Source organism: Anomalospiza imberbis, chromosome 17, assembly GCF_031753505.1.
Source record: "Anomalospiza imberbis isolate Cuckoo-Finch-1a 21T00152 chromosome 17, ASM3175350v1, whole genome shotgun sequence".
Taxonomy (NCBI): Eukaryota; Metazoa; Chordata; class Aves; order Passeriformes; family Viduidae; genus Anomalospiza; species Anomalospiza imberbis.
The window spans coordinates 14,131,178-14,145,642 of NC_089697.1; the positions used below are offsets into that span (position 1 = coordinate 14,131,178).

The window sequence follows — 14,465 nt, forward strand, 5'->3', positions numbered from 1 at the left end:
AGAAAGATGCATTCAGGAGGCACCTGTCAATACCCATAAATAGGGCTTTTGGCACACACCTGTCGATGGACAGCCTTGGGACAGGCCACCATTGTATCAGCTGACAAGTGCCTGCTATTAGTCACAGTTCTCTTGAAAAGCAGTTGTTAAGAGTCATATTAACAGGTGCTTGAGTGCATAGCTGCTCTGTAAACAGGGCTGGGGTTTGAAATGGCTACATGGCTACCCCCGCCTTTCATGGACACTGTTAATCTCGCAGGCATTGCAAATTGTCATTGTGCTGGGGAGAAGCAGCTGCTTCACAACTACTGGGATACTGTATTATTGCATAGTTACACCTTCTACAGGCGGGTTATATACACTCGGGGTACGGGGGGAGTGTCTTGTCCTTCATTAAAAAAATACTGGTTCTTAAATGTTACCAAGTGGTTATGGTGTTACAAAAAAAAAAAAAAAAAAAAAAAAAAAAAAAAAAAAAAAATCCAACCCAAAACCCCCAACCCCCCCAAGCTACATGGTCGCAGTGTTCCATACCGGTGCGGGGTGAGGGTGCAGGTCCAGCCCCGCAAGGTGCCGAGTGCCTCTGGCCAGGGGGGCACCTGCCGAGGGGCTGGGGCAGCACCGTGACCCCCGAGTTTCACACACTCGGCAGAGTGCAGGCCTGCACCCCCGGATGCCAGGATGGGAGAAGTGGTCACAGCACCAAGCCCGAGTTCAAGAAGCGTTCGGACAATGCTCTCAGGCACACGGTGGGGTTCTGGGGATGTCCTGCACAGGGCCAGGAATTAGACTCGATGATCCTGACGTGTCCCTTCCAACCCAGCAAACTTCACGATCGGGCTCTTGCATTGCACTGGAGGCACCAAGTGAGGAGTGTGAGGGTCCCAAGGGCCAGAGGAGCAGTGTCCAGCCCGGTGCACACTGCAATGGCGATGGAGGAAACTAACTCCTACAGAAACTAGTTATGATATGGGTATTTGTGATGAGAGAGGCGTGGGGAGTCCTCAGCGAGAGCCAGAGCAGCCTGTCTCCTCATGCTTGTGGAGCAGCGACATGCGGGAGAAAGTCCGGGAGCAGGTTTTGCACTGGTACTTCTTTACATCTGAATGGGTCTGCAGGTGGGCGCGGAGATTAGAGCGGTCAGCAAAGGCCCGGTTGCAGTGCGTACAGGAAAAGGGCTTTTCACCTATGGGACAAAGAGAAACGCTCCCAATTAACCAGTGCATCAACACATGGGGAATATCAAAGAAGGAGCCATTCATTAGCCAAAGTTTGTGCAGAGCACAGTGAAAAGAAGTGCTGGCTGTTATTGTTCGGGGGAAAGCCGGGTATGTACAGCATTGCTTGGGGGGAGAACTGCCAGCTTGGGAATTGATTGCTCCTGAAAAACCTTTCCTATGAACCACGGAAATTCAATGCTGGAAACATCTGCAAGTAGCACGGCAGTCGCACGGACAAACGAAGACACGATACTCGTCTGCTGCGCGGAGCCAAGCGAGGAGCCCGCGGCACGGCAGGAAAGCCGAGCGCTGTGTGTTAATTATATCATAGCAGGCAGCGGCTGCGAGGCGCCAGCCCAGGGTGAGTGGAGCTATTTCCTCTGCCGAGCCCTGGGCTCCCCCTTCTCCTGCCCGGCTCGCATTGAAAAGCCCGGCCAGGGCGAATTCCTCCCAGAAAGACTCTTTTGGAGGAAACAAATGTGTATGCTCAATTTGGAAAGCACAATTAAGTCTACCCGGCTTCCTTCAGCCATCATCTTTAGTACGTTAAGAGGGTGTGAAATCAGTGCCAAGTCACAATTACACCGTCCCACGGCCCCACAAAGGATGCTCGGGAGATGCTTTGTCGGGGCGGCCGCGGCAGCGGGGTGGGCTGCAGCTGCGCGCCCGGCCCCGCGCCAACAGGTGCCTCCAGCACCTGCCCGAGGCCTCGCCGAGCCTCGCCGGGCGCATCCCGGCAGCGGCCGTGCCGGGAGCGGGGCTCTGCACCGCCTCGGGGACTGCGCGGCGGCTGGGCAGCTGCCGTGAGGTTCTGCCCCGGCTGGGAGCCCTCGCTGTGGGCAGGGAGGGATGCTTTGGGCACGGCAGTGCGCGGGAGGGGGGCTCCAGCAGTCAGCCCCACTTTATGGCATTTTGGCGAAGCATGTGCCGTCGCTGGCGGGCCGGCCCTGCACTCGCAGCAGCAGCAGCACAGATTAACAGGCTGGGCCTTGACCCTGCGCTCCGTTCCAGCCGAGAGGATATTTAAAGGACATTTTAGAGAGATGTGCCAAGAGGGTCTGGGAAGCCCTTATCTTCCCAGATAACACCCGGTCCGCCGATTCGCTGGGGCAGCGGAGCAGGGAAGCGGGAGGCGATAAGGGAGGGAGGGAGAGGGACAGAGGGGACGTTACCGGTGTGCGTCCGGATGTGGCCCTGCAGCAGCCAGGGCCGGGAGAAGGCCTTCCCGCACATCTTGCAGACGCAGGGCAGCGTGTGGCTCCGGATGTGCATCTTGAGAGCCCCCAGGCTCACGTACTCCTTCTCACAGTACTTGCAGCTGAAGGATTTCCTGGCCTGGGCATCGCAGTGCAATTGCTTGTGCTTGGAGAGCCCGGCGAAGGTGGAGTACGCCTTGGCGCACTGGGCACAGCGGAAGCGCTCGGCGGCGGCGGGGGCCGAGGCCGGGCTGGGGGGCCCCGAGCTCTTGCCTTCATCGTCCTCGCTGGAGAGCGCCGTCAGGTCCAGGGCGGGGGCCGCGCCGCCCGCAGCCTCGCTGCCCGGGCCGCCCGGGAACAGGCTGGACAGCAGCCCCGCGTCCCACACCAGCGGAGGGTAGTAGGCTCCGGGGCCGAGCACCTCGGGCGGGGGGATGACGGGCAGCGGGCACGTCTCGTACAGCAGCGGGGCGGCCAGCACTGCGGGAAGTAGCGGCGGTCAGCGGAGCCCGCGGTGCTCCCGGAACGGGGGCGGCGGGGCCCGACCCACCCCCACGGGCTGAGTGGGACCCCATCCCTCGGGAGCCCCGCGCCGCACCCCTGAGCCGGAGGAGCAAAGGGACCCACCCTAGCTCGCCCCACGGGAGCCCAGAGCCGCAGTCCGCCCCGGGGCAAAGGTGACCGGCCTCACACCACAGGGACCCCGCGCCCCTGCCCGCCTTGCCGCGAGGGATGGGGTGAAGAGAACCGCACGCTGCCGGCACAGGGCGCTCCCCACGCACCCCTGTGCACCCCATGAGGGAGCTACCGGTGCCACCGACATCCCCGGGGTACCAGGGAGCGGCTCAGCGTCCTGGGACACGGGATCGCGCGCCACGAGACGCACAAAACCGAAACGAACAAACAAATCCGCAACCCTGATGAAGTCGGTCAGTCCCTGCCCGCTGCTGTGTGGAGCCTTAGGGAGATCCCGCACCGCATCCCCCGCCCCACCCCACGTGCGCGGCCCGTCCTGTCCACGCACCGGCCTGGCTCTCCAGCTCGCTGTAGTTGGGCTTTTTGCTGGCCGAGAAGTGCTTCTTCACCAGGAACGAGCGCGGCATCTTGCAGCCCCGGTGCCGCCGCCGCCGCGGGGCCGCGGTGCCGCCGCCGCCGCTGATATGCGCGCGGGGCCGGGGGCGCGGCGCGGGGCGGGCGCGGGGCCGCCCCCGGGGCCGCAGCCAATGGGCCGGGCGGGACGGGGCGGGGCGGGCACGGGCAGGTGGCGGCCCCGCCGCCGGGGGCCGAGCCGAGGGGACGGAGCCCGGGGGCCGCTCCCACGGTGCGGCCGCGCTGCCCGCCCGGTGCCGGAGTACGAGCCGCCGCCGCCGCTGCTGCATCAGCCGCTCCTGGCTTCTCTCCGGGTGTTTCCACGGGCAGCTCTCCCGCGGCTCGGGCCGGTGCTCCGGAGGGGGCGGAAGCCTGGACTGACCCACAACCCGTGCCCAGCTCGGGCAGAGCGGCCGTGCGGGCTGGAGGAAGGCGCTGTGCCTGGCGGTGATCCCCGCACCCCCTGCTGCCTGTCCTTCCCTTCCCCACGGCTCTGGGCTAAAGGGCACGGTGGGACAAGCCTCTGCCGTGCCCGCTGGGTCAGCCCTGCGGTGAAGCACGCTTCACAGGTTAATAGTCCTCTGGGAAGAGGCAGTGACTTTTGGAGCAGTGGGATGGATCTGGCACAGCCCTCGGTGAATCCCTCCTGCTACCTGGGGTCAGGAGCACCCGACACATTTTCTTTTCTGCTGGGAAGGTTTTGGGCAGCGCAGCCGTCCCCCCAGCAAGCTCTCTGTTCTCCTCCCTGCTGCCTTCCCCTGACTCCTTTCCCCTGGCAGGGCGGGTCACATAGCCCCGCTGAGGCACTCGCTTCCTTGTGGCTTCCCGCTGCCCAGGTGCCACGTGCCCATGGGAAGGTGCCCAGGCATGGCTGGCGGGTGCTGGGGCAGCGCTGAGCAGAGATGCACCAGTGAGACAGCGCAGCCTGCGCTCCCAGCTCCTCCCGGCCCTCGGGCTCACGTGGGGGTTTCCCCGCTGGAAGGGCTCGGGGCACGGCTCCAGGCACCTGCTGCAGAGCCGCGCTCAGCTCCGGGCCAAGGCAGCTGCTGGCGGCTGCCGCAGGAGGAGCAGGTCCTGCTGGGGAATGCCTCCTCCGGCCCTGCCACTCGGAAAAGGGCCATGTGCTGGGCCACTCGTGACTCAGCCGTCACACATCGCTGCGCCAGCCCCTGCTGACCGCATCTTACTGTTTAGCCACAGCGAGACGAAATGCAGAAGTGGGAGCAAAGCTTTCCACTGGTACGGCTGCAGCGCAGGGACTGAGCTCACCGTCAGCCTTTCCTCAGGGCAGGAACAGCTTGGAAAGCCTGTCCTGCCAGCCACGCGCATCCTGCCCAGACCAGACGCATTTGCAAACTCTTCCCCTGCAGCCATGTGCTCTGGTACTGGATCATCCCTCTTTTGCTGCCGAATTGCCCGTGGCTTTCGGCAGGCGTTTATCTGCGAAACCCATCCCTGGATCAGCCTGAAGTTCAGGGGGGAAAGTGCCCCCGAAGGCCTCGGGGGATACCAATCACTAAGGTCAGGTCCTCCCGTTCTCTGGGGGTGCGAGGTGCTGCTCCCGCGGGGCGGGGCGGGCCGGGGGCGGCAGCCCCGGGCTGTGCAGGTGCCTCCCCCGGCCCTGGCCGCTGCCCCCCCGCGCTCCTCCACCTGCCGCGGATGTGGTTACAGCGGGGACACTTGCACGGGGAACACGGCGAGGTGGTTTTCTTTCAAGAAGCAAAGCCGACTCCTGGGTTCTTTCTGAAATGGTAATAATCAGATCTGTTCCAACCACTGCATGTGGAAACTTGCCTGTGCTAGGGGAAAAAACAAGATCAAGGGAGAAAGCGACCTGACCCACCCGTGCCCGTGAGCCAGCATGACGGGGACAGAGAGCAGGACGCAGGGGAGGGGAAGCTCGGCAGTGCTTCAGGGGCTGGAAGTGGCAGTGAGTTTCTCGACTGCCCCACCCTCACCATCAGAGAGGGCATCAGCTGAACCCCAAGGTGCTCGGAGCAGACCTGCCACCAGCCCCTGGCACAGCTCCAGTTCCAGATGCACAAGGATTGGCCCAAGGAGCTCACGAATACACTTCAACCACCTCCAGAGCAACAAGTCTGCTAAAAAAACCTTATTTTTACTTCCCTGGCCCCACGTCTCCATGAAGCATCTTGAATATCTGGCTGCAGAGCAGAGCTCCTCCCGCCAAGGGAGGCTGTGGTGGGAAAAAGAGAAGCTCTGGCCGTGGGACGGGGTGTGAACCCTCACGGCAAGGCTGGAGAAGCTCCCTGAAACCCACGGCAGCCCCCCGAGCCCGGCGGAGGGGGCTGGGGCCGAGCAGTGTGCCGGGAGGAGCGAGCCCCGCTCTCTCCGAGATGCAAGACCTCCCTCTGCCGTCAGCGGCACCGAGCAGCCACCGCCGCTGCTCCGGGGCTCACCCGCGGCACTCGGGCTGGGCAAGGGGCCTCACCCACTGCACGGGGCACTCGGGCAGCTCCCAGAAGCTCCACGGAATTATTTGTTTAAACCCCAGCATCTGTAAAGACAGAATAAACGTGAGAAGAGCTAGAAGAGAGATCTAAGCCAGTAGCAATGACATCTGTTTTTCACGAAGTGCTGAGTATTTTCTGGAGCTTTGGGGAAGGAGTAAGGAAGGAAAAGCGAGTTTTCATAGTGGTTTCAACAGTCCTCATTTGTACCACATAGTAATAATAATAATAATAATAATAATAATAATAATAATAATAATGTAAATTGCCCATAAAATTGAATGAAGCACAGACCAATGCAACTGTAACACAAAGCTGTGTGTCAGAAAAACAAACACAAACCCACCCCCAAAACAGGCAAATGCTCCACTGTAATTTTTAGTATATTTAAACTTCAGTATATTTAAGCTTTAGGACTGCAAACACATCCCTCATTCACTTTTCCATGACTTAACACAGCCTTGGTTGGTTAATCCTTTTTGAGGTGGGCTCACCAGTGAGTGTCCAGTACGGCTGGGCAAAGGCCTTGAAGAAAATTTGCTGTTCTCTTTTCAGTCAGGTGACACGAAGACCTGGAACACAGCACCTACACTTTGGCAAGATCTCATCCTGCATGGGGATTTAGCGCTGCAATTCCACATGCAGCAATGCCCGTGCACTAGGAAATGAATGCTGACAATTTATCAGACCTATTAAGAGCAATCGTTGTCTGGAGACAAATTTGATAGAACAGCTCAGCTGCAAGCCCGGCTCCTCCCATTGTGTCTCTCTGCGCTAATTGCGCTCCTCGGGCGGACTCCTTGTGCCAGACAAGGGGAATTTCACAGGTCCGGGCTGGCCCGATTGCATTATCCCCACAATGCGCTGCAGGATCGGCTGCTGACGAGGCGCCAGCAGCCCCGGCCGAGCACGGCACCCTTCCCAGGGACGCTCCCGGCCTTTGGAAGCCCGAACTAGTTGGTTCCACACTAAGGGTTTTCCCACCACCCAAACCAGATGAGTGCAGGCTGTGCACAGCACAGCACACAGGTGCCTCTCGCCCCTGGCTTTAAATCAATCAGGGAGTGCAAACACTCTGGGTGCTCAAAGGAAACACGAGGACCACGAGGAAGAAATGACAAGAGCTGACACAAAGGTAGGATTTTATAAATTAAACGGCCTTTATTTGTAATTTGTCTCCAAAAGTCAAAAACATGACAAAGTAATTGCTTGGAAGCTTCTAATTGCTCCTTAATCATTTTATCAGAATTGCATGGAAGTGCACTTAGAACAGAAGAGGAATCTGCATTCCTGGCAATGGGCATCACCAAACTGCACTGTGACCAGACCCCAGAGACCCCCACAGTCCCCACAGCCCGCCACCTCCCTGCAGGCCAAGCATTACAATAACCACCCCAAACACAGCACTTTCCCCACAAAACCAGGAGGTTCCACGTCTCCCAGCCCCACAGCACTGGGGTCCCAGTCCCCACGAGGGGCTCAGGGATGAGAGTGTAACTGCTCCTACCACGGGGAAGAAACACTAACCCCAAGGGCAGCGGAGAGGTGCCAGAGGTCTGGCTGGACACAAGGTTGAATCAGGAGGTTTTAGCTGGAGTGCGTTTCATTATTTTCAGGGTAAGGCTATCCTGCCGTCTGCAGAGCACGATGGGAGGAGCTTACTGCTCCAATCTATGAATTAGTACTCAATTCTGGGGTGGTGCAGGCCCACTGCTCCAATTACAACGCTTGCATTGGACATCTCAACACTCTGATTTACAGGTTCTGGTCAGGTGCCTTAGATCTCAGCAGCTCCACTGTGAACTTCACGAAAGCATCACATTAGAATTAAGGAATCTTCATGGTAAAAGCGTAGGCTTGAGCACTGAGTATCCACAGACTAGGGGCTGGAACTGTCCTGCTTTCAGGGCTATATTTTACTTTTCCTTGAAAGCTACACCTGACTGCACACACACACTGCCAGATGGCAAACAATCCAAGCACAGCTTCAGCCACTTTAGGAACATTTAAATGAAGAACAGGAATTCAAAATACCTGATAAAATCTGTGATGCAGAAAGGAAGTGCTATGCCAGTGCTATGAATTACTCCTAAGTTTTCCCACCAGCTTGTCTTGAGAGATGGAAAACCCAAGAATACATATGAAAATTTTAGTTTAAATAGAAAGCCGAGGTATTGAAAAAAACCTTCTGAATTCCCCTATCAGCATAAGGCTTAAAATTACTAGGAAACCAGTTTCAAACCCACCAATTTAATCATAAAGCCAGCAATTTTGATTAATATTTGCTAAGATAGTTAAAAAATTATGCATTTTAACTAAGACCAACACTAAAGATCATTTTCCAGGCTAGAAATTATAGTAAGAGTATGGAGGAAAGTAATCATCATGCATAGAACTGAAGTACTTTGAACTAGTTTTTACGCAGTGCAAAGATTTCCTAGGAAAGTTTGCAGTTTGAACACTCATACTGAAGATATGTTTTCCATACAGTCGGGAGGCTGCCTGTAAGGACTGAAACACTGGGAAACATTATGGAATCACATGTCTCAGAGGTCACTTAAATGACAGCTGGTCTGACAGTTACAGTTAGCACCTGAAGTCTCACTAAAGGGGAACAGAGCTACCAGTACACCTCACACACAATCACTTGAGATAGGTAAATGAGATTGGGAAGATATTTATTAACTAGTTCAGGCCATTCCATTTGGAATGTTTTTGATTTTAGGCAGTTAAATAAACACAATTTCCAAAGAAACCTATAGGCATAGGTAAAGGAAAAAGCCTTGGTTCCCACGTGTTGATCTACAATGAAACTGCGTCTAAGCAAGTAGAAAAATGGGGCTGACAGGGCTGAATGTCAGAGACCATGATACCAAAAGACTGAATGATACAGAAATCTCAAACCAGGATTTAAAACTGAGATAGGATTAAAGTCTTCTGTACTTCTTGATGCCTGAGTTAATCTTGGGATGTGCAGGGAGAAGTGCAAGGATGCTGGGCATTTCCCCCTCGTGGAAGCTTGGGTTTGCAGTAAATCTTCTGGCTGGATCACTTCTCCCGCAGAGAGCGCATCAAAACCTGTGCCATCATATCATCCTCATCAGCATCGTAATCCTGGAACAGAGGCAGAAACGCCTTCTCTGCAGCAGCCCCGCTGCTCAGAGCATGTGGCAGCAGCAGGAGCTGCAGGTCCCTGAGCCCTGGCACGCCAGGACAGGCTGGGATTGCACAGCAGTGCCCAGGGAGCTCCAGGAGCCCCCGGCTGCGCCGCAAGGGGAGCGAACACCTACCACAAAGGTGTCGTAGGAAAAGCGGTGTCGCCTCTGCAGGTGCTCCATGAAGTTAGCACTCCTGTAGTTGGGGTCCCCCCACGGCATTGAGGCACAAATTGGGCAAACCTTCAAGGAAGAAAAGCCAGTCAGGTCCAATGCTTCAGTGCTTAAATGCTGGCAGCAGAAGGGCAGGGGCAGCCCGGGGGGAGTGGAGCTCAAGGCTTGTGCTGTCACTGTTCTCTATGCAAAGTGATGGCCAATGACTTGCTGGGACATTTAATGCAAAAGCCTCAGATAACCCTGAATAATTCTAATTCATGGCTTAGATCCCCAAAACGGAATGCCTTACTCTTCTCCCACATTCTGAAAATCAGAACTCATTAAATCCTCTTGCTCTAGAAGATTTCAGCCTTTATTTCACCGTGGCAGGAAATTTTATTTCTCCCTGGTCTTCTCTGCAAAGTTTATTCTCTCCAAGAGAAAAAAGGGGCCTTATTTTCCTGAATTATCTGGAATTCCAAAAAACTTCCCAGAAAAATTGAAGTTTCCAATTCAGTTTCATGTTTTGCAATTCCTCTTACATAAGAGGAAGTATCACAGATAGAATTATACACTATTTTTTGCAAGCATTTCCCCTAGCAGTTAATAGTATCTTCTTGCTGAAAACAAGGGGAAAAAGAAAGAGAAAATTAAATGTCTGACTTTTAAAAAAAATTATATTTTATTACTTTGCTATTCCTAATTAACTTTGAATGTGTGCCATTTTTCAAGGATGAAAAGAGGATGTGGCCCAGATGCAGTGGGTGTGGAGACCAGAGAGCCACTGAAAGGTGACAGCAGAACCACACCAGGCTTAGAGGCATGACCAGCACAGCACAGTAATTTCTGGACAGCAGAAATTACAAATACTTAACTCAAAAGTCTCTAACTCATTGTTTCAAAGGGCTTTAAGACCAGACTTCATTGCAATTCTTGCACCAAGACTTTTTATTACCACTTGTTTTGCATCCATGCTGTGCAAAGCTTTGCAGTGTTCAACCAGCCCTTCCTGATCGAAGTTCTTCTCGCTGCAGTACGGGCAAGGGAAGGTGAAGCGATTCGGGAAGCTCCTGTGGGGGAGAAAAGGTTATTTACAAATACACATTATTCAAGGCAATAATTTATGTAGCTCATTTTAGCAATCGGTTTGTAAACTCCCAACAGTATTTTAGGGAACTCAGTATTTAGACTGAATCACAGTTTTTCTGCAAATGTTCTAGGCGCCATTTATCACCTTTTTCTCACATGCCAGGGTACCACCCACTAGCCACACACAAGAGCGCACTGCCACCAGTCCCCACTTTCCTCCTTTGTGGGTGAGTACAATCAGGAGACCAAGGTATTTTAAAAACCAGCTGCATCTACAGAATGCCCTGATCTTAGAGATGTTCAAGCAGAAGCAGCAGAGTTTACCTAGGCACAGCCAGCTGCAGGATCAAGGCTCAGTTTTTAACTACAGAAAAATCAGCACCCAAACTGAGCAAAGAGATGAAGTCCGCTTTTACTTCAAAATTCTTTCCTGTGACAGAGAAGGGCAGGATTGCAGAGCAGAGGCGTTACCTGGTGCTGTGCAGGGGCTCTTTAGTCACAGCTTTCACGCCTTCCATGATGTAACTCTGGTACTTGGAGCAGGAGGCTGCGTGGCTGCGCATCTTGGACAGGTACATCTGTGCGGGCAACAACAGCACGGCAGTGAGCTCACAGCACACCTGTGCTCCCTGCCACACGCCTGAACCAAAGCAGCAACCGTGTAAACGCCAGCAGCTTTCAGCACAAGTGTGAAAGCAGAAACCCCAATCACTCCAGCTGGCCAAGCAGAAAACGTTTGGATTACAGGTTAGTTAAGCTGTAACTCTGCTGTCTGTGGTATGTCACCATGCACCCCTGCTCACAGCAGCAACGTCTCACTGCAACCTTAAAATCAGAATCTCTCATCTGAAATACATTTCCTGAAGAGGTAACAACAAAAAACTGTGGAAAGAATGTCAACATCTGGGTGCTGCCTATATGCAACACCTCCAGCACATATCAGAACACTTTGACCTGATTTTGCAGAAAGCTGAGGAGGAAGCTGTTTATTTTCCCCTAGGTGGACACATCTCATGTGCTGAATTTCCAAACACTTTCATACTTTTTTATTGCAGCCGTTGCAAGTGGTTTCTGTCGTTTCGATTTGCTTTTCCAAGTCCAGAGCTCTGCTCCCAGGCGACAGGGTGCTGCGGCACACCCCGCAGACTGGCTTTTTGGGCTTCAGGCATTCCTGCAGGCACGGCGTGCAGAAGCTGAGATGGGAGAAAAGGAGGAGGTGGTGAGACAGCCCACTGGGCACCCGCAGTGCCCACTGCCCTTGCACAGCCTCTGCCCAAAGGAGTAACAGAGGCTTGAGACCCGATAAAGAAGGGTAAGAAGGAGCTGCTGCCTCCTGGGCATGAAGGATCCAGGCTGTCACACCCAGAACTGTTTGCTGTTGGACAGCGCTCTGTGCCCTCAGCTTCTGGACAGAATCATGGAACGGTCTGGGCTGCAAGGGCCCTTAAAGCCCAGCCAGTATCACCCCTGCCATGGCAGGGACAGCTCCCCCCGTCCCAGGCTGCTCCAGCCCTGTCCAGCCTGGCCTTGGGCACTGCCAGGGATCCAGGGGCAGCCACAGCTTTTCTGGACACCCTGTGCCAGGGCCTGCCCACCCTGCCAGGGCGCAATTCCATCCCAACATCCAACCTCAGCCTGTCTTCTGACGGTGCGAAGCCATTGCCCCTTGTCCTGCCACGCATGCCCGCGTTCCTCAGGAGAGACGGGAAGCGAAAGTAGAAGAACACCGCCTTCCCTTCCCCCGCTTTTCTTTCGTTTTCTCCCCCTAGGGCCGCTCCAGCTCCGCCCTGCCCCGCTGCCGGGGCGCAGAGCAGCGCGCGGAGCCCCTGCCCTCAGCCTCAGCCCCGGCGGCGCCCGAGCCGCGGCTCCTCCCGCAGCCCTCGCGGCCCCGCAGCCCCAGCCCCGCTCCCCGCTCCCCGCTCCCCGGCCCGGCGGCGGGCGCTCACACGTGTCCGCAGGGGACGCGCACCGGGCTGTCGAACACCTCGAGGCACACGGGGCAGGTGAGGCGCGACAGCGGGTCCGGCCGCCGCTCCGGGGCCCGCGACGGCCCGCCCGCCGCCATCTTCCGCCGCGCCGCCAGGGGGCGGCCCGCGCACGCGCGGCCCCGCCCGGCCTGGCCCCGCCCTTTGTGGGCGTGGTCCGGGCGGTGGGCGGGGCGCACCGGGCGGGCGGGGCCGCCGTGCCCGCGGCAGCTGCCGGCGGGCGGGGCCGCGCTCCGGGCACGGCGGTGGCCTAACGGCCGATGGTGTCACAGCCCCGCGGCCGTTCCACGGCCGCTTCTTTCCCGGCACCTCCCGGAGCGCGGCCCCAGGGGACCGCCCCGCCCCTCTCGCCCCGCCCCTCGCGCCCCTCTCCGATGACGTCACGCGGCGGAAGTGCTCCCGCCCCGCCGTTCACTTCCGGGCCGCCGCCGCTGCCGCCGCGGCCCTGCCCGAGCCGTGAGGGCGGGCGCGCTCCCTCCGCGGCACCGGCCGGGCCTCCGCGGCTCTGCCGGGGCAGCGCGTCGGGACGCGGGGCAGCATCCCGGGCGCCGGGCTCTTCCGCTGGAACGGCGGCAGGCCCCGGCGGCGGAGCGGAACGGTGAGGGACGGGACAGGCCGCAGAGCGGGGGCTTGGCCACGGTGGGCGGGCGGCGCGGCCGCGGCACAGCGGGGGCGGTCGGGGCGGCGGGAGCTCCCGGTGCCGGTGCCGCCGCCGAGGCCCGGGCGGTGCCCGGGGCTCCTCGACCCGGCTCTGCAACAAGTGTCCCGGGCACCTGGAGCGGCCGCGGGCTGCCCGCGCTCGGCGCCGCTCCCGCGCCGGTCGCGGTCGCCGCGTCCGGGAGCGGTCTGGGGCGTTGGCGGCTCCGGGCGCGGCGGGGGCGGGCAGCGCAGGAGCGGGCTGCGTTTGCCCCGTCCGTGCCCTGCTGCTCTCTCGGGGTTTGTAGGACCCCGTGGCGCAGCGCGGTCAGAGCAGCTGGTGCCCCCGGGTGAGCTTTTGGCCCCGGACCCATTCCCGGTCAGGAACGATCTCTGGTCCCCGCCGCCGGCGCTGGACTCTGCTCAGGAGTTGCTGCTCTCACTCCTCCGGGGTACGCGGCCCTGTGGGCTGAGTTCCTCGCAGCAGAGCGCTCTTGTTCCTCTGTGCCTTCTGTCAGTCGGGGAGCTGCTAAAACCTATATTTATCCGTGCCTGCTCGCATCGTGAGCTCCGCGGAGCCCGTAACCATGGATGTTGCTGCTGGGTGGGCTGCGGGCACGGGGAGGCCGGGCTGCCGGCGGCTCTGTGCCGGAGCTGCCCTGGCAGGGCTGCCAGGCTGTGCCGCGGCACAGCGCTGTGCCCTGGCTCGGGTGCCGGGCACGGGGCGCAGTCAGGGCCGGCAGGGGCTCTGGGAGCCGCAGGGCTCTCCCGTCGCCTGGGGCTCGCTGACCCTGCGGTGTGACGCGCCGCCCGGCGCTTTGTGTAGTGGGTGTTGGCAGTGGGGACGGCAGAGCTGTCGTGCTGAATGCAGCTCCTTGCCGGCGCAGGACCGCTCCGTGTCCTGGGGGTGTTGTGCTGACGTGCCAGACAAAGATCTCTCTCTGCAATTCTCGTGTGCAGCTCTTCTTGCCAAGGAACAGACTCTGCTGTCGCTGTCCACAGACTTCATCCTGCACAACTTGCGGAGGAACGTGGGGAGGGAAGGGGCTGCTCCTGGCCCTTATGCTCAGATGTTAATTTAGCACTCCACATTTCCTGTGATTCACAGGCTGTCTCTTGACAGGAGCGCGTGTGCCTTGGAGGAGAAGCAGAACTGCTACTTAACTTTCCCCACACGGGGCTGGCACTGAGCACAGCCTTTCATCAAGGAATGTTAACTGCCAGGCTGTTGATGTTGTTGTTTGTTTGTTTCCCTGGCCTCTTGGTTGTTGGTGTTTTGTGTTTTGGCTCCTTTCCTCCAGTTGGTCTTGCTCTTAACAGCTATTTTCTGTTAACACGAGTGTTGAACGGTGTTCCAGCAGCTGCAGTTAATACTGGGTGAGAAGTCTTTTCTGAAGTGCCGTTTGAGACTGACTGTATCTGAAACAGTGCACTGAATTCTTCCAACTCCTCTCCCCTTGGGTCAAGA

The 14,465-nt window shown here is 57.6% G+C and overlaps 2 protein-coding genes across 2 annotated transcripts; both read right to left on the reverse strand.

Annotated features, from left to right (window-relative positions):
* Positions 1-829: 829 nt before the first annotated feature.
* On the reverse strand, positions 830-3,557 carry SNAI1 (snail family transcriptional repressor 1). The gene is made up of 3 exons (XM_068208105.1): positions 3,441-3,557; positions 2,393-2,896; positions 830-1,186 (listed from the first exon to the last, which is right to left on the reverse strand). Exons 1-3 carry the CDS (start codon positions 3,517-3,519, stop codon positions 1,005-1,007), a joined length of 765 nt encoding a protein of 254 aa, XP_068064206.1. The 5' UTR covers positions 3,520-3,557; the 3' UTR covers positions 830-1,004.
* A 3,555-nt stretch (positions 3,558-7,112) lies between these two features.
* Positions 7,113-12,484, reverse strand: RNF114 (ring finger protein 114). The gene is made up of 6 exons (XM_068208106.1): positions 12,323-12,484; positions 11,419-11,569; positions 10,848-10,954; positions 10,243-10,357; positions 9,267-9,374; positions 7,113-9,090 (listed from the first exon to the last, which is right to left on the reverse strand). Exons 1-6 carry the CDS (start codon positions 12,439-12,441, stop codon positions 9,025-9,027), a joined length of 666 nt encoding a protein of 221 aa, XP_068064207.1. The 5' UTR covers positions 12,442-12,484; the 3' UTR covers positions 7,113-9,024.
* Positions 12,485-14,465: the final 1,981 nt, after the last annotated feature.

Bases quoted from the DNA above. Each gene is read 5' to 3' on its own strand.
- SNAI1 (XM_068208105.1), bottom strand. From the start codon at position 3,519: ATGCCGCGCTCGTTCCTGGTGAAGAAGCACTTCTCGGCCAGCAAAAAG. The intron at 2,897-3,440 runs GTGCGTGGACAG...TACTTCCCGCAG, and splicing joins CGAGCTGGAGAGCCAGGCCG to TGCTGGCCGCCCCGCTGCTG. The intron at 1,187-2,392 runs GTAACGTCCCCT...TTTGTCCCATAG, and splicing joins CCACATCCGGACGCACACCG to GTGAAAAGCCCTTTTCCTGT.
- RNF114 (XM_068208106.1), bottom strand. From the start codon at position 12,441: ATGGCGGCGGGCGGGCCGTCGCGGGCCCCGGAGCGGCGGCCGGACCCG. The intron at 10,955-11,418 runs GTATGAAAGTGT...TTGCCCGCACAG, and splicing joins GCAACGGCTGCAATAAAAAA to ATGTACCTGTCCAAGATGCG. The intron at 10,358-10,847 runs GTAACGCCTCTG...TCTCCCCCACAG, and splicing joins GAGCCCCTGCACAGCACCAG to GAGCTTCCCGAATCGCTTCA.